The sequence below is a fragment of the Mixophyes fleayi genome, chromosome 1 (genome assembly GCF_038048845.1).
Source record: "Mixophyes fleayi isolate aMixFle1 chromosome 1, aMixFle1.hap1, whole genome shotgun sequence".
Classification (NCBI taxonomy): domain Eukaryota; kingdom Metazoa; phylum Chordata; class Amphibia; order Anura; family Limnodynastidae; genus Mixophyes; species Mixophyes fleayi.
Window position 1 is genome coordinate 226,697,188 of NC_134402.1, and position 26,476 is coordinate 226,723,663.

At 42.6% G+C, this 26,476-nt stretch overlaps 1 protein-coding gene across 1 annotated transcript; it reads left to right on the forward strand.

The window, feature by feature from the left end:
• On the forward strand, window positions 1-25,648 carry CIMAP1D (CIMAP1 family member D). Its single transcript, XM_075190677.1, has 4 exons — window positions 1-52; window positions 441-551; window positions 734-847; window positions 25,164-25,648. Exons 1-4 carry the CDS (start codon window positions 1-3, stop codon window positions 25,646-25,648), a joined length of 762 nt encoding a protein of 253 aa, XP_075046778.1.
• Window positions 25,649-26,476: the final 828 nt, after the last annotated feature.

Consider the following 26,476-nt stretch of genomic DNA (forward strand, 5'->3'; position numbering starts at 1 on the left):
ATGGGAGAGCAAGTCGAGAGAAAAACATCTATGATTGCAGCAAAGGAAACTGGTGAGTTTTGTTAAATACAGGAACTGTCCACATATGATTTATAGAATATGTCATGTATTTAACTTTCTGTTCCTTAGGTGAAAACATTTCTCAAGTGTAGCGCATCAAATTAAGCCAGTGTCTGATTACTTCATCTGTTCGTGTACATCTACAATTTGATTCCTCCTTCCATGATTACATTTCCCTTTCTGACACACAGTGATTTCTATCTAAATACCTGCTGTATAGACATTTCTGCTGTTACCATCATTAATGCATTGTGTCCCCAAACCCTCTGCAAATGTTCTTTATCTAATTCCTCCTGCATGTAATATTGGCTGTACTGTTGACATTCTATCTCTCTAACTTACTTTGCTCTCTGACTCTCGCCTTGTCTTCTTTTATACAGGTCCTGGTCCTGGTCGTTACAACCTACCCCCGACTGTGGGATTTGTGGGCCATGATTATACAAAATACTCCAGTCCAGCATATTCTTTTCATGGACAGAGAAGCCACTCTGGTGAGCACGATTTATAACTCATCTCTGCTTTGGAAGTCTGTCTATCTGTGTGTGTGTATTTTAGGGAATTTAGACTGTAAGCTCCAATTGGGGCAGGGACTGATGTGAGTGAGTTCTCTGTACAGTGCTGCGGAATTAGTAGCGCTATATAAATAGCTGATGATGATGATTCTCTTCTCCAGCCTATCTGAATGATTCCAGCCCAGGACCTCGATATTATGTGGATCCCTGCCTCACACGCTTTGGCCGTAGCGCTGGACCTGCCTATTCCATGTTGGCTCGAGGCAGAACAGCAGGTAAGTACAATTAGCCCCCTTGTGTGACTAATGAGTAATGATCACATTTTTTGTAGGACAGCTATAAAATATGAATACTTATTTAATATGTTTCCATATCGTATGCAATGGTCACAGCTCACTGACTGTAGCCTTTCTTGATATCTCAATATCGCCTCCAAACCAATGTTTAAGCTGATCATACATACGTAAATTCCAACAGCCAATTAGGTCATTTTCAACTTGATTGGCCATAAAATTCTTTGTGAATAGACCAAATGAAGCTCAATCCTAGTCCAATCAATTTGGCCAATAACAGTTATTTAACATTGTGGATGGTCTTTGTCTGACTGCACTAATTGTGCCCCATGCAATCCGGCTAAGCATGGTTGCATAATTTCAGCGTGAGCATTTTAATATGCATACATTACGTCTGTTATTCTGGTTACTAGTTATTTATAGAGTGTTTACCTGGGCCACTACACTCTGAACAATTAATTATGCCTCTACATTGGTAAGGTTAGGTACACACTACAGTGTTTTTAGCCATTATCAAAGTCCATCATGAGTTTAACATCTACATAAACATTACAAAGTAACAAAGTCAATAAGAGATAGAGTCCTAATCCATAAAAAATACACTGATTCTTATTATACTTTATTTACATTAATTATCACCGTTTATTTATATTTTACTGTCTTTACTTTAAGTCTTTACTGAGTAGAGAGCGGTAAAGTGCCACAGATCGGCTGAATCAAGTATTAGGGAAAAGAGTTCAGCAAGATAGAAAATGTTAAAGCAAAACAAAAAGTATAATCATCATTTATTTATATAGCGCCACAAATTCTGCAGCGCTGTACAGAGAATATTTGTCACTCACATCAGTACCTGCCTCATTGGAGGTTACAGTCTAAGTTCCCTAACACAAAAACACAGACTGACGTACACACAGACTAGGGTCAATTTGATCATCAACATCATCATCAACATTTATTTATATAGCGCCAGCAAATTCCGTAGCGCTTTACAATTGGACTAGGGTCAATTTGATAACAGCCAATTAACTTGCCAGTATGTTTTTGGGATGTGGGAGGAAACCAGAGCACCCAGAGGAAACCCACTCAAACACAGGAAGAACATACAAACTCCACAGCCTTGGTCGGGAATTGAACTCACGACCACAGCACTGTGAGGAAGAAGTGTTAACCACTAAGCCACTGCAGATTGTGGTGTAACAACATAAAGTTTTTTGGAATTCCTAAACATATGGTGAAAGGAATCCTATAAAAAAAAGTTTTCCATTTAGGGCCACGATATAGTAACTGAGGCTGGCCATCAGTGTATTGACACATGTAGAGTAATCTCTAGGTTGTAACCTCTCATGAGCAGGGCCCTCACCCTTCCCTCGCTCTCATCTGCACTTCCTTTGTTAACAACTTATGTACTTGTTCTGTTTTTGTGCATGATTTGTATTTTGTATGATTTGTCATTCTAAGTGTATGGCACCACAGAGCCTTGTGATGCTTTACAAATGAACTATCATCACAGTGACTTTTACAAAGTTCTGTTTTTTAACTTGACTGTGCCCACTAGAGGGAGACAAACTTCAACAGCAGCTGCTACGCTCAATATTTATTTTTGTCACATAAATGGATAACCCCCTATAACGTCTGGTGTAAGTTGTATTGTTGATATTAAATTTTTTTTATGCAAGAAAAAGGTTATTCTGCATAATAAAAGCTAATACACCTGGTGAGTGGGACATACCTCCCAACATTCCTGGCAGTCAGGACATAGTTGGGATGGTGGGACAGTCCTTTAGAATCCTGCCTGAATCAGGACAATTGAGCAATTGAGAGGTATGTTTATATACTCTCTGTACAGCACTGCAAATTTGGTGGTGATAAATGATGATGATGGTATTCAGTTTACTTTGGATTTAAGTTCTATAAATAGGAGAATGTAGTGGAGCCTCTCATAGCTCCAGAGGGTTGTCTAGATAAACATTTGTTCTTGCAGAGGTGTGATTAAGCCCACAATCTTCCTGCATCAGTTTGGCAGAAGCATCACACCACTACTACTAGTGCTGTTGGTGAATTCTGCTCCTCCCGCTATCAAACACTTGGTAAGGCTCTTTGGTGCAGAAGGAGTTCCTGGTTTTGCGGAAATGGTGCACAGCTTTTCTCACCTCAAATTGACTTAATTCTCCAACATCTCTAAAGTGAAAAATCAAGCCTTGTCTTATACTTTTAACAGGACTTATTTTGTACCTCCTAGTTGCACTTTTACAGTAAAATTAGGATTTTTGTACTTACCGTAAAATCTCTTCCACTTAACCCAGTTTGCGGTCACTGCTCACCTTTGGGTATAGAGGGCGTTGTCTGGAGTAAGGCATTAAAGATCTATATAGCCTGCTCCCCTCCCCTCTATGCCCCCTCTGGCCATCATATTCAGTTTATTTAACTAACAAAGCTGCAAGAGAGGGCAAAACACAACTAACACAACAAACAACAGAACAGTCAGAACAAGGGTGGGAGCGCAGTGTCCCCCAGCTGGGTTAAGTGAAAGAGATTTTACGGTAAGCACAAAAGTCCAATTTTCACTTGCTCTACCAGTTGGGGGCCACTGCTCACCTTGGAGATGTCACAAAGCTGCCCCTATGGGTGGGAATGCTTGATGAGTGACACATAAAACCTTACGGCCAAACTGCCGTCCTTGGAATCAAACATATGGAGTCTTTAAAATCTGGTAAAAGTATGGACGTGTAACGTTACTGGTGGTATTATCTGAAGCCCAATAGCCGAGTAGATATCCAGCAAGTAGTCAGATGTTTGCACAGCTAATGAGGTGCATGGACATTTTCTTCTGGTTTCCATTAATTGTCTTCTGGTCCATGTCCCTGCCATTGTGTCAAATACTGAAGTTTATTTCTAAATATTCGTGAATCTAGTATTTTCTCTACCAGAAATTCTTCATGTACATCAATTTGAACAGGATCTGGAGGAGGCAAGGCGCGACCAGGAAAAGGATTTGAAACTACTGGCTTCAGTAAAGAAACATGAAAGACAGGATGAACCTTCATAGATCCTGGGAGTTCAAGTCAAAAGGCAGATGAACTGACTTGTGCGAAAATTTTAAAAGGACCTATATATTTCGTACCTAATTTAGGAGTAGGCACGCTTACTTTTAGGTTTCGTGTAGAAAGCCAAACATCGTCGCCAACATTTAAAACTGGTGCAGCTTTACGATGTCTGTCTGCAATTCTTTTATAACTGTCCTGTGCATGTTGCAATGTCTCTCTTAGTACTTCGAGATTATTCTGTAGCGACTCTATTCTGGATGTAACAGCGGGTATGGAAGAATCCCGTGGAAAACTGGGAAGTAGATTTGGATGATACACCAAATTGGCATAAAAAGGACTTTGTCTTGTGGATGAGTGTTGTGAGTTGTTGTATAAGAACTCTGCCATTGGCAGAACATTAATCCAATCATCTTGCAGATGGCAAATGTAGCACTGTAGGTATGTTCTAATGTCTGATTGATGCCTTCTGTCTTTCCATTGGATTGAGGATGGAAAGCAGTTGATAAATTGATATTAACATTAAGAGCACTACAAAATTGCTTCCAAAAACGTGAAGTAAATTGTACTCCTTAGTCAGAGACTATATCAACAGGAACTCAATGTAGATGGAAAACTTCCCTGATTAGTAATTCTGCTGTTTCTTTTGCAGAAGAAAGTCCATGACAGGGCACAAAATGAGCCATCTTTCTGAGTCGATCTACAACCACCAGAATTTAATCATATCCTTGGATAATGGTAAATCCACAATAAAATTAATGGAGATTGAACCCCATGGACAAGAAGGGATCGGCAAAGGCTGTAAAAGTCCGAGAGGAGCAGTGCGGGGAGTCTTAAACCGAGCACTAGTACAGCAGGATGATACAAATCTTTAAACATCCTCCTTGCAGCTACCAGAAGTAACAAGATAATAATTCATGAGTCTTGCAAACACCTTTATGGCCTGCCAGTCTAGAGTCATGAACAAATTGCAGTACTTTTAATCGTGCTGCTGCTGGTACATACAAGTGATGTCTATACTTCCAAACACTAGCTAGATAGGTTAGGCGTAAACCTGTAAGAGGGGGGGATCTAAAAGAATCGGATCAGTTCTGTAACTCTCTTTGATGTCAGACAACAGCTCACCAGTGCCAATAGTTCACAGGAAATTTGACTTAGAGAGGATTGTCTTTTCTGGATCAAGCTGTGGTGAGTCTTCCATATATGCTCTGGATAGAGCATCAGCTTTCTCATTTCGGGATCCAGGTCTATAAGAGATAACAAAATCAAAACATTTTAGGAATAAACTCCATCTGACTTGTCGCGGAGAAAGTCTTTTTGCAGACCGAACAAACTCTAGATTCCGGTGGTCAGTTAGTACAGTGATTTGATGTGCAGCACCTTCAAGCAAATGTCTCCATTTAGTAAATGCAGCCACAATGGCTAATAGTTCTTTATTTGCTAAATCTCAATTTCTGAAGCAGTCATTTGACAAGAGAAAAAAGCACATGGATGTAATAGCATCTTCTCTCCTATTCTCTGTGATAATATTGCCCCTACTGCTGAATCTGAAGCATCTGCCTCAAGGATAAAAGAAAGTTCTGGGTTGAGATATATTAATATGGAATCTGTAGTAAACTTTGTCTTAAGCAGAGAGAAAGTCCTTTCAGCTTCTGCAGACCAATGGAAAGATGATCCCTTCTTGGTTAGTTGAGCAATTGGTGTCACAATCTTGGAAAAGTCTTTAATGAAACATTTATAGAAGTTGGCAAACCCTACGGACCTTTGTACCTCTTTTACATTTCTTGGAGCTGGCCAATCTACTATAGCCTGGACCTTGCTAGGGTTCATTCTCAAACCTTAAGGTGAGATGATATAGCCCTAGAAATGAATCTGTGTTTGGTGGAATTCACACTTTTCCAACTTAATATACAAATAGTGTCTGTGAAGATGTTCCAGTACAGTTCGAACTTGTTGTTGATACTCCTCTTGGGAATTTGAGAAAATTAGTATGTCATTGAGATAAATGACAACAAATTGGTCAATTAAATATTTCAAAACATCGTTTATGAAATGTTGGAATGTAGCAGGAGCATTGCACAGTCCAAAGAGCATCACCAGATGTTCAAAGTGTCCATATTTACATTAAAAGGCAGTCTTCCATTCATCTCCAGATCGTATACAAATTAAATTATATGCTCCACGTAGATCTAATTTGGTGAAAATTCTTGCTGAGCGAAGCCTCTCCAGTAATTCTGAAGTAAGTGGGAGTGGGTAATGGTTCTTGATTGTAACTTTATTCAATGCTCTAAAGTCAATACATGGTCGTAATGAACCATCCTTCTATTTCACAAGAACATAGGTGCACCTGCTAGAGATGTGGAAGGATGAATAAAACCTTTTTATAAACTTTCATCCACATAATACTGGAGGAGCTTTAACTCCGGCTCAGCTAATGAATAAATACATCCAAAGGGTATGGCAGCCCCAGGTAACAAATCCACTGGACAATCATAGGGTCTGTGAGGTGGTAATTTGTCAGCATTCTTCCTACTACAGACTCAGAAAAGTATTTATATTGTGGAGGTAGCTGGTCCAAAACATGAGGAGGGGAATTATATAACTTGCTCACCACCTCAACCGAGGATTCAGGTTTAGTCTCGGGAGCATAGGTTTCTTGTGAAAAAAAAAAAGTCTTTGATTCCCAGTCACTGGATGGATTATTTGCAACCAACCAAAGAATTCCCAGAATAATAGGAAACCAAGGAGAAGAGATCAGTAAGAAAGTCCGTCTCAAGGTGATTTGGCTCAATTACGAGGTCTAGCGGTTCGGTTTCATGATTAACTGGACCAGCGTACAAAGGAGAACCATCCACAGTTTCCATTAACACAGGTATCTGTTTCTCTCTAAATTTATTCTTATTTCTCTTAGCAAACATAATGTCGGTAAAATTGCCGTTCACACAAGACGCCCCCATTGCTTGACTGGAAATCCAGTGTGCACCAATCTGGAATCGAATTGGAATTGAGAAATGTGAGTTATTATTCCCCTTATTCTTCTCAGTTGATGCTAAGGAGGAGAGATAAGGAATAATTGCATTTACATGCTGAGGAATGTCAGAAATCACAGACTCCTGATCTGAAGATTCTGCATCTGCTAAGCTAGCCACTGTCCTTTGAGGTCTTCTAGGATAATTTGAGACATAATGTCCTGGTTTGTCACAATAAAGACACAAGTTCTCTTGATGTCGTTGCTCCCTTCTCTTATTGCAACTACATTTGTGATTTTTGTCTACTTGCATGGGTTCAGACTCAAATTCCTTAGTGGATATTACCTTAAAATTCCCATAATAGTTTGACGTTTTGGGTTTCCGATAACTGGGGTATGTCCAGGTTAAGCTTTTCTTGTTGTCTTCAGGAATTTCAGCTCCGCCTGGTATTCAATTAGCACAGTGGTTAGACTTGCCACGCACAGCTTAATAGGAATATCTTTGGTGGGATCCGTTTCAAGGCTTGAATATTCTGTAAAACTTTTGGTGGTATTATCTAAAGCCCAATAGCTGAGTACATATCCAGCGAGTAGTCAGATGTTTGCCGGGTCGGTACACAAGCGGGTAATCAGACATTGCCAGGTCGGTACACAAGAGGGTAGTCACAAATGGAAAGAAGTGTAGCAAGTAGCAGGAGCTGAGCAGGCAGAATACTCAAGCAGATGTCTGAACCAGGAAGTGGCATTTATAGGCCAAAACAGGAAACAGGATCCAAGATGGTTTCTCCTTGATGCCAAACTGGCCATCTTGGATAAGGGCAAATCTAAGGGCAAGTTTGCAAATACTCTAGTGGTTGGAGGTGCAAATATCAAAGTAATTCCTTAGCAGCCCTGCACAACTGTTCAACCGAAGCCCCATGCCACACCGCCCAAGAAGCGCTAACCAATATAGTAGAATGGGCCATGAGATCATCTGGAACTGGAAAACCACTCGAAATGTAAGCCTGACGGATAGCTTTCGTGATCCATCTGGCAATTGTCTGTTTCGTAGCCGGCCAGCCACGCTTATGAACATGATAAAGCACAAGAAGAGAATCTGACTTATGTACAGAAGAGGTACGGTCCACATAAACCCACAAGGCCCTAACCACATCCAGAAAGTGTCTAGAACTCTGCGGATCTGAAGACCTGTTACCAAGAAATGCAGAAATGACAATATCCTGGTTAATGTGAAACTTAGATACTACTTTAGGCTGAAATGACGCTACGGTATGTAATACCGCCCTATCATCTTGAAACAGGCTGAAAGGTAAGTGACAAGAAAGGGCCGCCAATTCCGAGACCCTCCGAGCCGTCGACATCGCTTTACAGCATTGCCTATTCCACTGTTAAGAACTGTGGTTATATTACTGCCTTACCAGTTTTGCATACTAAACCTGTATTACCTGTGTTTCTAATAAAACACTTCGTTCACCTATCTTCTCTCCATGGTCTTACCTTGGGAACCCTGACAGTATGACCTGGCCCTAAAACCGAGTCTGCTGCTGCAGCACGCTTTCTTCCTTTGTGTAGAGGATTCCCAGGGTATTGGCTTACTCCGTATCCAACATTCTAAGGACCATGGCTACTATTTCCTCCGAAAAATCCCCTGTTCCAGATGCTTTAAGTGGACATTCTCCAACTACGCACTCAAATCTCGCAAGTAACTTTTTGCTAAATAAAGTGCTTAAGCAACTTCCAGTTTCCATCCCTAATACATTCAGCTCGAGTACCTGCTTGGTCTTGAAAATTCTATTCCCAGGGATAAACTCGTTACTGCTGTACACCCTTCTGAATCTGTATCTTGCTATAAGGAGTCTAATTGTGCTGCTAACATATCAAAACCAACTTTGTCTGCCTCTGACTCTTCGTAAGCAGCACCTTCAAATAATTCTACCACAAAATCACAGTTAATCAAGAACCCTGTAGCAAATTCCAGGTTCTCAGGTGCTTTGCGCTCCCCGCCTGACCAAGGAGGAGTGATGGCGCAGAAGGACCAACAAACTATGTCTTTACTGTGTCAGTGATGTACACTTTTTACAAGACTGTCCACACCGTAGACCACGACCATCCTCAGCCTTTGTCTTGAGCTATGAGTCGCAAGCTTCTGTCTCCATTCCAGAAGCATTGTCTGCTTCTGTGAGGGTCCTGTCCCTCCAGTCATCTCCAGAGCGGGTCCTGTCCCTCCAGTCATCTCCAGAGAGATTCCTGTCCCTCCAATCATCTCCAGAGAGAGTCCTGTCCCTCCAGTCATCTCCAGAGATGCGGTTCAGCCCGAGTTGCCACTCCATGCGGTTCAGCCCGAGTTGCCACTCCATGCGGTTCAGCCCGAGTCGCCACTCCATGCGGTTCAGCCCGAGTCGCCACTCCATGCGGTTCAGCCCGAGTTGCCACTCCATGCGGTTCAGCCCGAGTTGCCACTTAGTGCTGTCTTCTCACAGTGCTGTCTGCGCTGGCTTCTCACAGTGCTGTTCTTTCCAAGCCTGGTGCCCAGTCCGGGGCTCATTCCAAGCCTGGTGCCCAGTCATGTGCCCAATCTGGGCCTCCTGCCAAGTCTTGTGCCCAATCTTGGCCTCCTGCCAAGTTTTGTGCCCAATCGGGGCCTCCTGCCAAGTCATCCGCCCAGTCTGGGCTGTCTTCTGCCAGGGGTGTCCTGCCCGAGTCCCCAAGGACATTTGTTCAACCCGAGATGACCAAGTCTCATGCTAAACCGAAGTCATCCTCTGTTCCAGACTTCCGACCACCTAACTTCAATGGGGATATTCATGCAATTTAATGCTCTTATTAAATTTTGTATATCTTATTTTCCCTCTGTACCCGACCTCCTAGATACCCAACGAAAGCAAGTGTTTTACCTGTTATCCAACTTTACAGGGAAACCTCTGAAATGGGCAAGCCCCATCATTAAAACCCAAAGATCCCATCCTGTCTGATTTGCATCCTTTTACTGATGCAGTGATCAAATAATTTAGCCCCAGCATTTGCCAATTCCACTCCCAGTGCTTCATCTATGCCACTTTCTTTATCTCCGGCTACTAGAACTTTGAGGTTATCTTTTTCTTCGCTCCATTTCCAGCAACCCTCTAAAAGTCATAAAAAATAAAAGGTAAAAAGAAGAGAAGTGTGAGTTTGGGATCCCTGCATTCTTTGGACATGGTTTCTGTACCTTCTCTGATGAGGATTTTTCTACTACATGCCCAATTCTGGACTATGACTCTTACTTTTTTGACCATTCCTGGTAAATTGGGCATCTGGCATCTGCCCTTTAAGGAAGGGGTACTGTCACAACCTGCATACTGCAGCTCCTGTCTGCAGGTACTTTGTTGGACCTTTCTATATATTTGTATCCTGCCTGTAGTACCACTGTCCACCAAAGGGGCCACTGTGGTACTTAAGACTGCTCTTACCTGCCTCGTTGTCGCTGGAAGCTTAAACACCTGCTTCTGGCCTATATAAGCCTGCCTGTCCCAAGCAACCTTTGCCAGATCATCTGTTGCATTTACCTGTGTTGCTGTTCCTGTTCCCTGGCTCCTGTCCTCTGAGTTCCCAGCACATCTATCTGCAGATCATCTCAGCCACTGTGTCTACTCCAGTATCCTGTGGTAATGCTCTGCAGATTATTGCTACCTGTTTTCTGCAATCTCCAGCACATCTATACGCAGACCATTTCAGCCACTGTATCTTCTCCAGTATCCTGTGGTAACGCACTGCAGATTATTGCTACCTGTTGTCTGAAGTTCCCAGCGCATCTCTCCACAGATCATCTGAGCCACTGTGTCTACTCCACTATCCTGTGGTAACGCCTTCCATATTTTTGCTACCTGTTCTACTCATCTCACCACCTTTCCAGAGGTATCCAACCCTGCAACCTGCAGGCTACTCTTCTCACCACCTCTCCAGAGGTATCCAACCCTGCAACCCGCAGGCTATTCCTCTCACCACCTCTCCAGAGGTATCCAACCCTGAAACCCACAGGTTACTTGTCTCACCACCTCTCCAGAGATATCCAACCCTGCAATCCACAGGCTACTTGTCTCACCACCTTCCCAGATGTATGCAACCCGCAGGCTACTGCATCTCTCCATCGCTTTACAGCATTGCCTATTCCACTGTTAAGAACGGTGGTTATATTACTGCCTTACCAGTTTTGCATCCTGAACCTGTATTACCTGTGTTTCTAATAAACCACTTCATTCACCTACCTTCTCTCCGTGGTCTTACCTTGGGAACAGGCTTCACTGCATTGCCTCAAAACAAGATACCATGCGGCCCAGTAACTTCATATATTGAAACACTGATACCTTCCTGAGAGCCAGCATTTTCCTCACCTGGGTCTGCAAAGTTATAATATTTTATTGAGGTAAAAACACCCACTGACACCTGATGTTGAACCTAAGTCCTAGAAATAACATGTTTTGCGAGGGAGTCAGACTGGACTTTTTGATGTTTAGAATCCAGCCATGGTTCTGCAACATCTCTGCTCTCTTCTCGAAAGAGAATCTCTGATTCTACCTTTATCAGCATACCTTCACTCTGAGTGGAAGCCCATTTTTCAATTGCCTTAATTACCCAGGCTGCTGCCATAATAGGACACAGTGAGGCTCCTGATGGATTTGAGGAGGTCCTAGGACTGGGAAGAGTATGTGACTTTGAAATTCACTTGACGAGCAAGAAGGCAGATTTGGACAAATAAATGAACAGAGCAGCGGTGCATTTGTTTTGCTTCATAAATGAGCCTTCATGTGTGGTTTCCTGCTTGGCTCCAGTCTCCTTGTTGCCCTGTCCCATGTAGCTTTGTCCTCACTTCACAATCACATGAGTAGGAAGGAATACAACAAAAATCAGCAGTCTAATTTCCTGAAATAATATGTGCTGCTTTGAGCATTCTGATGATCTAACTGGCTACAGTTTATATTTCACTGGCTGGTGATTTTTTTGCACTAATGTCCAGTATGTCCAGTATTTAGAAATATGGTCTGGGAGAGTCATCATGGTTTCAAGTTCTTCTCAAATTGACTGTCCATTTCCCTTGAATGTTGATGTCCAATATCTGAGTCTAGTGTCATGTCCAAATTCGAGCCAATCAAGATAACTTTAATGTAGCCAATAGTTAAGTGGAGTGAGAATGCTGACCCACACTGTGGCTGTAGTGGTAGTGAGCTATATCTAAAAGACAAGCTAGCCTGAGCACCATGTTGAGCTGAGAAAAATCCAAGCGTACTAGCAGGCTTGCTGTGGCAGATGCTGAAAGTTTGACTTCCCGAAAGAGTGCCACGATCAAGTAGCAGTATACCTGTAGGCTGAGCTACCTGCATGAACATAAAGAGAACAGGTGATAGAGAGAGCCAGTATAGAAGTTGAGGGGCAGAGTAACACCCCCAAAGCAAGTGTGTAATTACCAACTGCCCGGAGCTTTGAACTAGTGCTGTACCTGAAGTTACCAACTGCCTTGAGCATGAAACTAGCACAGTGCCTGTAATTACCAACTGCCCAGAGCCAGGAAGTAGCACAGTGTCTGTAATTACTATCTGCCAAGAGCCAGGAACTAGCACAGTGTCTGTAATTACCATCTGCCAAGAGCCAGGAACTAGCACAGTGTCTGTAATTACCATCTGCCAAGAGCCGGGAACTAGCACAGTGTCTGTAATTACCATCTGCCAAGAGCCAGGAACTAGCACAGTGTCTGTAATTACCATCTGCCAAGATTCAGGAGCTAGTTGCTATTACCAACTGCCTGGAAACAGAAACTAGCACTATACCTGTAATTACCAGCTGACAGGAACTGGTGCTATGCTATATCCACCATCTGCCTGGAGCCAAGAATTAACACATTGGCTGTATTCATAAACATGTAGCCCCATCAGCACCTACTATTGTTATCCAGATACCTTACGTATCAAGTGTTTCCCCTCCTCTTAAATTGTAAGCTTATTTGGGCAGGCTCATCTTTACCTTCTTTATCATGTATGTTATTTTTTACTATCATGATCCCCTCAATGTGAGTATTATTTTGGCACATCATAAATAAAATATAATAATAATCTCTGATGTAAAGCCTGTGAAGCACTGGCAGCATTATTTATTGATTGCAACTAAGTGCAGGAGGAATAAATAAAGGAATGTGATTTCATCAAGATGGTCTGGCACCCATTATTCTAACATCTGTGTTTCACTTGATTGTGCCTTGAGAGCTGTCCCCTGCTCACAAACTCAAGTTTTCTGCCAGGGTTGTGTGAAGAACTATTACACCTGTTTCATCTCAATTACTGGACTGGTTATTAAAAAAGTACAGGGACCCTTTTATGCTTCTAGCCTCACAGAGCTTGAGAGAGGAGAAAGGAAGACTGACTATACTAAGAGAAACTAGAGCAAGAGGTAGATACATATGAGGGAAGCACTTACACCATCGTACACCAGTGTTACAGTCAGAAATAAAAAGCTTTATTTAGATGTTTCCATTTCACAATTTTTACAAATCGGGATGTTCACTCACATGCACCGTAAGTTTTTTTCTGGCTTAAACATTTTAACAAATTCTAATTTAAACAAATAATTTTAATTAAAATTATGTTACTACCAACTGGATACATTTTGTTAAGCTTCTTCCTACCCTAGCTGGAGAACCGGGGCTGCTCCATGCCTAAACCTATCCTGGCACTCGTTCTGTCCTGCAGCACAGGACTGACAAATTAATTCCATTCACCACTTTATAATGGTAGCAAGGGGAAGCGAGTGTGGGGTGATCTATAGGTCCAATCACAAGCAATTTTTGGATTGCAGCTTGTGTTTGGTGCCCCCACCCATACCACTCATGGTTTTCAACCATGGCTGTGAGAAAAGTCGGAGGATCCCCAGGAAAAAAGCTGCCAATGGGGCATTGGTTGGGTTAAGGAGAAGCTTAGTAAAATGTACCTTGTAGATGGTAGTGCAGTTAATCTGCAATGCAGGACTAGCAACATTATGCATGGGATGTAAGCACAACTAAATAGCCCAATGAACACTTTCTTGGCCTTCTCATAAGCATGAATTAATACCTATGCTTTAATAGGTAGGTATTTGGATGTATGATGCCCAGATAAAAAAAATACTATAAAATAGAATTAATTGAATTCTATGGCAACATTCCCCTCTTTGTTGATTTTATGTTACCCTCTTTCCAATGTAGCATGTTGGATTCTTCATCCATTCCTATCCAGTCAATTGAATAAAATCAAAGCATAAAAAGAAGCTAAAAAACATATTGAGAGAACACCTTTCTAACGTATACTTTGGTGAGAAAACATAGTCTATATGTCAACTCCCAACCCATCCCCATTTTCTCTTGTTTGTCTCATTATCCAATCCTTGGTGCCGTGTGCATATAACAGGAAGTGAAGACTAATGATGACTGTGTACTAGTCAATTTCTCGGACCCTGATTTACTTTTCACTGCATAACCAACCAGCAGATCACTAAATGTCCCTTGCTGTCTATCTTTGCAATATAAAACTGTAGATTATTGCAAACAGTGATCTGCCTGGGTGATTATATAGTCAATAGTACATAAACAGTCATTACACCACTCTTATGCACACTCCGGACCAGAGCACTGGACCTAGTCCTAGAACCAGGCATGGTGGAATTACACCTATACGGTGTATAGGGTGTCGAAGTCAGCAAATTGGATAAAGTCATTTCAATTAAAGTCTAGCAAACTTGGTTGTCTTTGTCTGAAAAGATGCGTACGGTACGCTTTGACGTACAAGGGCACGCTACGGCGTGAAAGGGCGTACGCATCCACTACACGTGGCAGCAACAGTAATTGGTCTTTTACCATATATTCGCACAAACACGCATACTTATAAAATAGTACACATTATTGGTAGTTGCAACACATAGTCAGTTATGTCGAAATATAGTAGTATTTATATGTTATATCAGAGTTACATGCATATTAGGGAAATACACAGAACGGGTTAAAGGAATAACATCATGAGTGGTATCATAATGAACCTTGTTACATATCCTACTGTTTGGTGCGCTCTGCGAGGGAATCGCAGAGTGCATACGCAAGTTATGAATGATAGGGAATTATGAACTACTTAAGACTAAGGAATTCTGGCGGGAAGAGCAGAGCATACCCCCTGCAGAGATGACCCCCTCCTTTGGATTCCTTAGGATGAACCAGCCAATGATTGACGACCCCTTGGACATTCCTGAGACCCGGACCAATAGATGCAAGCCATACCATCTTCATTGTATTACTGTACTTGATTGTGTATATAAGCAGCAGCTTGTGATCCAGAGGGCAGACTTCTTGTCCCCAGACTTCAGGATTGAATGACTGCACTGGATCCAGAGCGCCTGCGTTAAGTAACGGCTGTATTTACTATTACATCGCTTGAGCATATTTTTTCAACTTATTGCGAATAAATATTTGTGCGTTGGAAACACAAATCGAGGTTCGACAATCGTTATTGGTTAGCGACAATACGCACATTACAATTTGGGGGCTCGTGAGCTTTGGAGGTTTCGTTGCCGATGATACGCAAGACCAACGGATTTCGGTTCCTCAACAAAGGGTGGAGACGCGTCATAAACGGGTAAGAACGCATGGTGTTCAAAACCTGAATTTTACTCTGTGTTGCGAAACCGAATGTCCGTTTTGCATTATCTAGGGCACGCTAACTAGAACCTAGGGACAAAAGAGAAAACTGTTTCTTTTTTCTGTCATTGTGCGTTTTAACTGTATTGCATTGTTTAGCGTATGTGTACTTCCTGCTGTGCGTACGCGAACTTCCGGTAAACTTGCCACGTGGTTAAACAATCGTGTTGATAGTTATTATACATGCATAGTATAATTACTTGTGAAAGCCTCTGAGACATTATTACTATTGTTGGGAACTTTTGATTTTCTGCGCAGAAAAGGTGTATAGTGTGTGATGTTGTAACGTAGATACACTGTTTTATTGTTGAGGTGCTCAGTTGCTGTCTGACGAGGCGGATTGCCCAACTGAAGGACGGTATACAGCGCAGGTATACCGAATGCGAAAACTGGGTTTTCGCAAAGCGCTACCAATAGATCGCAAGGTTTGCTAATAATTAGTATTGGTAGGCAGTGCGATCCGGTCGCACCGTTAGTGCGAATTGGTGAAGCAGCTAGGAGGAATTATACTGGAAAGGCAGGTTGATTGTATCGACTTTGCGCTCCCAGCGATAATAAACTCAGCAGATTTTGTGGTTTAGCCAGGGTATCGAGGAGCTGATAGCCCTTGGGGCCCACAGTGATATTTCTGTATTAGGGAAAAGCGAGTGAGCGCGGCTAAAGGAAATACGTTCACCGAGGATTATAGATCTCTAGCGGTGAGTATAGCAACAGAGTTGAAATTATTAGGTGGAAAGAACAGAGCATTGCGGTGTGTCTGTATTTCACATTTGGCCGGAAGGAACAGAGCATTGCGGTGTGTCTGTGTTCCGGGTAGAAGGTATATTGTTCAACATGGGTGCTAAGCATACGCTAGAGATGGTCAGTGTACTGCCTAAGGAAGGCCCTATTGGTTCAGCGAGGTTTCTCATGTGTAAGAAGTATGGTGCATATGCAACTGTGTATTGTGACACGTGGGTCGGGATGACCAAAGCTTGTGATAGGCCTTTCCCAACAATAGGGAGTTTTAATGCAGAGGTACTGAATACTGTAAAAGATAGAATATGGTTGATCAAGTCAACGAAAAAGAGAAATAGACATAATGATTGTTTAAAATTGTGGCAAATGGAAAGTAACACGTTGCAGAGCAGCGAATGCAAACCGGAAATAGGCGTGGCGAAAAGCACGCGCAAGGCGGATGTAACCATTGAGAAGCGTGACGAACTCAGCGCAAGCGCGCCCCCGCCACCTTATGTGGCGGGAGGGGTAAGTACAGCCGTTGTTAAAACTGAAAATAGAAAAATTACTAAGTTGTACCCTGTTTTAAATCAGTTTCAATCAAGTGTATCTGAAAACGAAGATGAACCCACTGTGATTTCGGCCATTGCCCATGCTGTTAATGTACTAGAGGCTCAGCGCAAGTATGAGAAAATGGCTGAGATAGGTGAGAGTAGCGTGATCACTAGGAGTGAAAGTGTTCTAAATCTAGGGCCTGTAAATCCTGTAGCGTCCCCTGAAGTTAGTGTACCAGAGGGTGTGTTCCCGGTCCGCACAATATCAGTTCCCAATGGGAAACCAGATAAGGATGGTATAGTTCCTTTAAGAAATGTTACAATGCATTGTCCCTGGACTAGATCAGAATTACGTTCCATTATGACTGAATTCCCAGATCCTAGAAAAGAGTTAGCTAAATGTCAGAAATTTGTTAAAGACTTAGGGAATGCTCATGAACCAACCAGTAAGGATTGGCGGGTAGTGTTGAGGGCGTGTCTTCCTCCCAATACTAACATACAAAAATTTATTGGAGATTGTTTGTTGGAGGAAGATGACACCCTGACTGATGAGATTAACCAACGGAATATAGAACAAATTGTCAAACACTTAGCCATCTGTTTTCCAGTAGTAGTAAATTGGAGTAAGATTTTCACCATTAAACAAAAGGATAGTGAAACTGCCTCAGATTACTTTGCTAGAGCTATAACAGCGATTGCACGATTTACTGGGATATCCAACATAAGTGAGGACCCACATCACAGAGAGGTAGCTGTAGGGGTACTGATGGATGGCCTTAGGGAAAATTTAAAGACGAGAGTACAAACCACATTACCTAATTGGAGAGGCGTCACGGTAGACTTCCTTAGGGAGTCTGCTGTGGAGCATGACAAGAACCTTTTTAGAAAAAGGGAAGAGAAAAGTGATAGGTTAATGACGGTAAGTATACAGGCTCTAGAAGGGGTGCATACACGACCACCAGCATACAACCCATATAACAGGAAACCTAAAGTGATCAGGTGTTTCAACTGTAACGAGGAAGGACATTACAAGAGAGATTGTAATAAAGAAAGACCCAATACACATAGGGGTGGGTCACATAGATATCCTCCAAGAAAGGATTCACATAGACTAGAAGACTCACATCTACCCGCGCATATTACGGCAGCAAATGCTGCGCGGGAAATCAATAGTCAGCGCTAGGGGTCAGGTCATACCTGTAGTCTACAGCCAGTGAGGTTAACTGAGAGTCAGAGTGAAGAACCAACAATGATAGTTGACATAGCTGGCAGGAAACAAACTTTTCTTGTAGATACAGGGGCGGCCCGATCTGTGATAACCTCTCCTTTCAATCTACAGGTGACCAGCAAAACTATTCCAGCTATGGGGGTGACGGGAAAAGTGTTACATTATCCTCTAACTAAACCCGCCGAAGTTACTATCGGGCCTCTGCATACTAAGCATTCGTTTCTCTTGGCTGCAGCGGCTCCTACTAACTTGCTAGGGAGAGACTTGTTATGTAAAATGGGATGTGTCATATACTGTACTTCAGATGGTGTGTTCCTAGATATACCCGAGAAGGTTGCACATGAGGTACAGGACATATTGGACACCCCTCCAAGGTTAATGTTACACTCTCCTGTTATAGAACAAAGTCCATCTCAAGTAAAGGGGATGTTGCTGGAAATACCAGGTTCCCTATGGACCAGAGATGGACAGGACACTGGACTGATGGCAAACGTAGCCCCTGTCATGGTCAATCTAAAAAGTGGTAGGATAGCCCCAAAAATCCCACAGTATCCATTAAAACCGGAGGTGGAACTAGGGGTATATCCTGTTATTGAGAGGCTGTTACAACAAGGGATTTTAATTCGTACAGCCAGTACAGCAAATAGTCCCATTTTCCCTGTGAAGAAGAGTGGGGGGAGGGGCTATAGATTAGTCCAGGACTTAAGGGGAATTAACAAAGTTGTTGAGAGCCAATTCCCCGTAGTGCCGAATCCAGCTGTCATCCTCATGCAGATTCCACCGTCTGCCAGTCATTTTACTGTCATTGATCTATGTTCTGCTTTCTTTTCAGTCCCTCTTCACCCTGACTGCCAATACCTTTTTGCATTCTCCTACAGGGGAGTGCAATACACATGGACCAGACTACCCCAGGGGTTCATTGACAGCCCCAGTATTTTCTCCCAAGCCTTACATGACTGTTTGCAATCCTTTCAACCCCACAATGGGTCTGTTCTAATTCAATATGTGGACGATTTGTTGTTGTGCTCTGATTCTTTTATGTCATGTTTACATGATACTAAATTGTTGTTGCTTCATCTTTCACAAACAGGGCACAAGGTGGCAAAGGATAAATTACAGCCATGTCAGACTAAGGTCAAATACTTAGGACACTGCCTCACTAAGGGGCTAAGACACCTGACAACCGACAGAATTGAGGCCATACAACACATGACCCTGCCGCAGAGCCAGAAGCAGATTCGTACTTTCTTGGGGATGTGTGGATACTGTAGGTCCTGGATCCCAGGTTTTTCTATTCTGGCATTACCATTGCAGGAGCTAGTCTCTTCCTCAAAACCAGAACGTGTCATACACACAGAAGAGTCGGAGCAAGCGTTCTTTAATCTTAAAGATAGTCTGACAAGAGCACCTGCATTGGGAATACCTGATTATGAAAAGCCTTTTGAGCTATTTTGTACAGAAGCTGATGGCTGTGCAGCAGGTGTCCTCACACAGAAACATGGTGACGCTAGCAGACCGGTAGCATACTACAGTGCACAATTAGACAATGTGGCAAGGTCACTCCCAACATGTCTCAGAAGTGTAGCAGCAACGGCCCTTCTAGTAAGTAAGAGCGAGGATGTAGTATTAGGACATAATTCAACCATCTATACACCCCATGCTGTATCAGCTCTGTTAAATTCAGCCCAAACCAGACATGTTTCTTCAGCTAGATTCACAAAGTGGGAACTAGCCCTGATGGCACCCTCAAACATCACCATCAAACGATGTAGCACCCTAAATCCAGCTACATACCTTCCGTATGTGTCTCAAGAGACACAAAGGGTGGGAGGTGAGGAGACCCTGGTTGATGATGAGTTAGGCAAGAATACTGACACGCATGACTGTATGGAACACCTGAATCAGACCTTTACTGCAAGGCCCGACATATGTGACACCCCCTTAGAAAATGTAGATTTTACGTTTTATACAGACTGAAGTTGCCATAGACAGACAGAGACAGGAGAGCTATGTACTGGTTACGCTGTTGTAGACGATCAGGATGTGGTAGAAGCTGAACCCCTTGGTCCACCTCACTCAGCCCAGGTGGCGGAACTAGTAGCACTAAGGAGAGCGTGTGAATTGGCAGAGGGTAAATCAGCCAACATATATACTGACTCTAGGTACGCCTTCGGGGTAGTGCATGATTTCGGGGCCCTTTGGCGTCTTAGAAACTTTACGACAGCAGCAGGTACACCAGTGGCACACTCACAACACATAAAAGGACTTCTGACAGCGATACAGTTACCCAGAACAGTAGCCGTCATAAAGTGCAAAGCCCATACCTTTGAAGAAGACCCAGTGTCATTGGGCAACAACAGGGCAGACGAAGCTGCTAAATGGGCAGCAGGGCAACCTATGACTGTATCGACCGAGACTATGATGGTTTTTCAGACATTAGACACGCAGAAATTAATTGAAATGCAAGATTTGTGTTCCCTGCAGGAGAAGGCGGTCTGGAAGGCGAAGGGATGTGGTCAAGAGTCCTCAGGACTCTGGAGGGATGGACAAGGTAAGCCTGTAGCTCCCCGAACATACTATCCAAGCCTGGCTGAAGCAGCACACGGCCTGACTCACCTGGGTAAAGAAGGTATGTGCAAACTGGTGAGAGCATACTGGTGTGCTCCCGGATTTTCCTCTCAAGCTGGTAAGAAAGCAATGTCATGTCTTACTTGTTTGAGGAAAAATGTTGGGAAAACTATTCCAACTGAGCCATCCCACATCCCTCCTACAGACGGACCTTTTCAGGTAATACAAATTGACTATATCCAACTACCACCGTGCAGGAATCTGAAGTATGTGTTAGTGTGTATTGATGTGTTTTCCGGTTGGGTAGAAGCATATCCGGCAGCCACTAATACTGCTGTGTTCACTGCAAAGAAAATTGTACAAGACTTTGTGTGTAGGTTCGGTATCCCTAGAATCATTGAAAGTGATAGGGGTACCCATTTTACTGGTGATGTCTTCCAAAATATGTGTAAACTCATGGGAATCAGTAGCAGACTTCACACCCCTTACCGACCACAAGCCAGTGGTAAGGTGGAGAGAGTAAACGGTACTATCAAGAACAAACTAGGTAAGATAATGGCTGAAACTGGGTTGGCATGGCCTGAGGCTTTGCCGTTGGTCCTCCACAGCATTCGAACCACTCCTAGACCTCCTCTTAATCTGTCCCCCTTTGAGATACTGTTCGGACGACAACCTCATTTGATCGTGAGTCCACAAGACGACTTAAAGTGTAATAATGAAGTGACTGTACAATATCTTATAAGAATGAGTAGACAGCTGAAACAACAACAACAAAAACTAAAAATGCTGTCACCTGGTATGCCAGAAACGAACTGTCATGATGTTGAACCTGGAGACTATGTTATGATCCGCAATTTCTTACGTTCAGGTTGTTTAACAGACCGTTGGGAAGGCCCGTACCAAGTGCTGCTGACCAGTACTACATCACTGAAGGTTGCAGAGAGAGACACTTGGGTCCATTCCACCCACTGCAGGAGAGTCCATAATCCGGAGAAAGTGCAAGACAAGACTCAGACCGACGACATAGAGCTGTCACTTGTGAGCCTGTTCCGGGAGACCTAAAGCCTGCAGTTAAGACACCTGAACCAGAGACGTTGCCTCAGAACTATCTTTCCAGCGATGGAGTGGCGGTTTTTGTTTTTCTTTTGTTCCAGGATTTTCCTTGTTTTTACTTTTTCTAGGACATTCTATTTTTGTGAAGGAGAATGGAGGATGGAGGAGAGTTCTGGGAGTGATACGGATGAAATGGAGGCCGAAGAAAAGTTAATAGGATATCCTGAGCAGCCCATTATCAAACTTGGTCCAGGGGTTATGAAAAGGTCTGCTAGCTCAGGAACTCGGAGGTAGTGTGAGGGGCTATTGTCTGATGAGTATTGTATCTGCAAGTTCTGCAACTCCCTAGTTGACGAGAGATGCATCCAACGATGCCAGTCCCCCAGTACTCTGAATATAGGCGGGCATCCATTGGAGGATTATCACTCCCTGGTGGGTAAGGTGCTAAACCAAACTGAGTGTTGGGTGTGCTCTCACGTGCCTCAAGGGCAGCATAACATAGGACTAGTGCCATTACCGCTAAACATATCCGAAGTACTCAAATTAAGGGGTGGGAGGCCCATAGAAGGGAGGTACAATAACACTAGGTCCCCTAGTCTGACGCTTCGACAATACTCCATAGGCAGATCGTTGCTGTGCCTAAACATATCTCATGCAAAGCGCCTGGAGAATTGGGAGGCTGACCTATCAGATCAGACAATGGCTCGCCACACTCATTTTAGAGAGAGACCCACAAGGTCACTACTAGGCAGGAATGCTGATGGAAGTCACAAGTTAGGGCGTATAACCAAACATAAGAAGGTATCTATTGGAAAAGTCTCTACAGATAAATGTGAAAATATCATTAATGCCGACACGTGTCTAGAACAGATGGAGACACTAGGCATGGGTAGTTTTATCAAGACTCTGTGTGGTATAATTCATGGGCATACTGTTCCTTATGTTCTCCCTGATGATGTGTATTTTGTTTGTGGGAAGAAAGCTTATTCCTGGGTGACTCCGAGTTCCAAGGGCTTGTGTTTCTTAGCTAAACTGGTTCCTGAAATCATGACTATTACTCATGAAGAAATGATAGATATTCACAAGACTACATCACCACCATACATACACACACAGTATGAACACCGTGGCAAGAGAAATATGATTCCTGGTGAGGAACCCATAGCTACAAAATTGATTAGTGAAACTGCTGGTTTCCAAGTTATGGTTGCTCTAGATCTCACCAGGACCGCTCGGGGAACATTAAACTTTAAGTATATCCAAGACCTAGCTAAATTAATAGATAATATCACCGAGATGTATGATGACACTTTCAGGTATACTGAAAGGGAGCTACAAGCGTACAAGAAGGAGTTGGTGCAACATAGACTGGTACTAAATTATCTCACCTCTATTACTGGTGGGTACTGTGTGACACTGGCCACCCAGTTCGGTGTCAAATGTTGCACGTACATTACTAATAATACGGAAGACCCTAAAGAGGTTATAGACCGGAAGATGGATGAAATTTTGCAGCTGAAATGGGAATTTCGAAAGAGCCATAATTCTTCGTTATATGAGGTCGGGGAAAAGGTGGCGGGTTGGTTCTCATGGTTGAACCCAGCAAAATGGTTCTCTGGTCTGGGGGAGTGGGTACAGGAAATGATTGCGAGTGTAGGTAAGCTCCTTCTCCTTATACTGGGTGTCATCTTAGCAATTGGTTTAGTTGTCAAATGTGTTCCTACTGTGTTGAAGTGTGGAAAACGGTCTCATGGGAGTAACACTAAGAAAGAGACGGAAAGGGTGGTACCAGATACCGAGATCATGGTCTGTGAAGAAGTATTGTATAATCCTGAACTTGAAACGGTGATTGGGTGATAGTTTATTACACTATCAAAGGGTGGAACTGTCGAAGTCAGCAAATTGGATAAAGTCATTTCAATTAAAGTCTAGCAAACTTGGTTGTCTTTGTCTGAAAAGATGCGTACGGTACGCTTTGACGTACAAGGGCACGCTACGGCGTGAAAGGGCGTACGCATCCACTACACATGGCAGCAACAGTAATTGGTCTTTTACCATATATTCGCACAAACACGCATACTTATAAAATAGTACACATTATTGGTAGTTGCAACACATAGTCAGTTATGTCGAAATATAGTAGTATTTATATGTTATATCAGAGTTACATGCATATTAGGGAAATACACAGAACGGGTTAAAGGAATAACATCATGAGTGGTATCATAATGAACCTTGTTACATATCCTACTGTTTGGTGCGCTCTGCGAGGGAATCGCGGAGTGCATACGCAAGTTATGAATGATAGGGAATTATGAACTACTTAAGACTAAGGAATTCTGGCGGGAAGAGCAGAGCATACCCCCTGCAGAGATGACCCCCTCCTTTGGATTCCTTAGGATGAACCAGCCAATGATTGACGACCCCTTGGACATTCCTGAGACCCGGACCAATAGATGCAAGCCATACCATCTTCATTGTATTACTGTACTTGATTGTGTATATAAGCAGCAGCTTGTGATCCAGAGGGCAGACTTCTTGTCCCCAGACTTCAGGATTGAATGACTGCACTGGATCCAGAGCGCCTGCGTTAAGTAACGGCTGTATTTACTATTACATCGCTTGAGCATATTTTTTCAACTTATTGCGAATAAATATTTGTGCGTTGGAAACACAAATCGAGGTTCGACAATCGTTATTGGTTAGCGACAATACGCACATTACAAGGGCATATGCTCTCAGCACTGCTACTACCAATCCTGGAAGATTTATCTTGCAATACAAGATGTGAATTTTCCAGTACTGGGAGGAGAAGAGGGTTTGGGGGTAATTCACCCATTTTTGCAGTGATGCCTGCTTACTGGAAGGAGCAGTTGTGAGTGTAAAGTGATAGTTTAATGAGAATACTATCATCATTTTTATTTCTTCCAATAGGCAGCCATTGCTTGGATAAGTCTACACTGCTGTAACTTTTAAGAATGGCCAGCTCGATTGCAAGTATCATCAGTCTACGCCAACCCATTAAAGTTTAAAGGCCTCTAAGCCCTTGGGGACATAAGCCCCATTTTCCCACAACCCGCTTATTTGCTGCCTTATGATAGAAAAAAAGCACATATCTGTACTGATTCCAATTAATTCACTTGAATTAATTCACTTGAATATGGCAGGTAGGCAGGTATGATTATTTTAAGTCATTTTACTCATTTGAAACAGTAATGCAATGTGGTACAGAGAACTTTGTGTGTTTAAACAATGTTTTTCAATTATAAAGAGCAGGACAATTAATAACAGTGTTTGTACCTCATTTTATTATTTGTTGGGAGATATTAATTTAAAAAAAACAATTTGGACATCTACTTTAACCAAGACATTTGATGAGTTTTACATATGTTATAGACACAAGTCAGACAGTTGTGAATCTTGAAATGCAACGTAACATGTATTTAACTACTGTTTTTCTGATACTTTGCTGGGTGTTTTTCACAGATAATAAGGAAGTGGTTCCTGGTCCTGGGGTTTACAGGCCTGAGAAATGCGTTATCCCAACCCATCGCAAACAACCATCTTACTCCATGGGTGCCAGAACCCGCTACAGATCACTTGACCAGGTTCCAGCTCCAAACACGTACTACTTGCCTCCTGTGCTAGGTCCTAGGGTTCTTGGGAAAGTCTCTGCCCCAGCTTTCAGTGTGTCTGGCCGACCACATCGTGGAGGGCATTCTGAAGATTTGGCTCATACACCTGGTCCAGCTCACTATAATCAAACAGATCACACTTGCTACATGCGGAAAGGCCCTGCTTACTCCATGCTTGGAAGACACCAAGTGCCAAAAGCTCAACTTGCTACCCCAGGGCCTGGGGCCCATAGTCCACAGAAAGTAACAAGTCACATGAGCCGAGCACCTGCATTTTCAATGGGTATTCGACACTCTGATTACACCACCCCTCTCATAACAGAAGTACCTAACTGACCTTTCACTATACACTCCATGTATAATGAGCGACATTTATGAAAATTGGTGTACAGGAAACTGGGCTTTAATACATAGCAACAAAGTAAACGTTTACTTACTTCCTTGAATATACTCCAAAAAGTGACAATTTAAATCTGATTGGTTGCTATGGGCAGCAGAACTTTTTACATAGTTACATGTGCCCCAGTATTTTGAAATAATTCTCATTGATTGTGTTTTATTTTGGCCTTAGAAATGAGTGAAAACACTTTGTATATGTTTACAAAGTTAGTTAGTTTATTTGGGAGCCAGGTCAGCTAGGGCTAGTCATTTTGTGCAGCAGGTCACTTTGACTTTTTGCCTTAGGGACTTCATTTAGGAACTTGTGTTACAGATTGTGAACTCTGGTTAAGGATGGATTTAGGCATCCAGGACAGGTGATATCTATTGGGGGCTGGCTTTAGGCTTGAATATTTTTGAGAAGTAAATTAATGGTACCTAAATAAAAGTCTCTAATCACTAAAAAAACAGCTCCACACATTTTCTTGACATATTGCTCCATCCAGTATATATAATATCCATACACAGCTCCCCATTATATATTCCTAAACTGACTACTCTTTTTCCCTCCTTTATATCCTTACAAAGCTCCACCCATTTTCTAGTATATACACAGTTGTGGCCAAAAATATCAGCACCCTTGCAGTTTTTTCTAGTAATGCGTCAATTCTACCAGAAAATTGTTAAAATTAAAAAAATATTTTGGAATTCATGTATGTATTTCTTTGGGTTGCAGTTGAATAAAACACAAACAGCAGAAAAAAAATGAAAGTCGTAGCTTATTCC

Coding starts and splice junctions, on each gene's coding strand:
- CIMAP1D (XM_075190677.1), top strand. CDS start 1: ATGGGAGAGCAAGTCGAGAGAAAAACATCTATGATTGCAGCAAAGGAA. Junction 53..440: donor GATTGCAGCAAAGGAAACTG/GTGAGTTTTGTT, acceptor TCTTTTATACAG/GTCCTGGTCCTGGTCGTTAC. Junction 552..733: donor TGGACAGAGAAGCCACTCTG/GTGAGCACGATT, acceptor TCTCTTCTCCAG/CCTATCTGAATGATTCCAGC.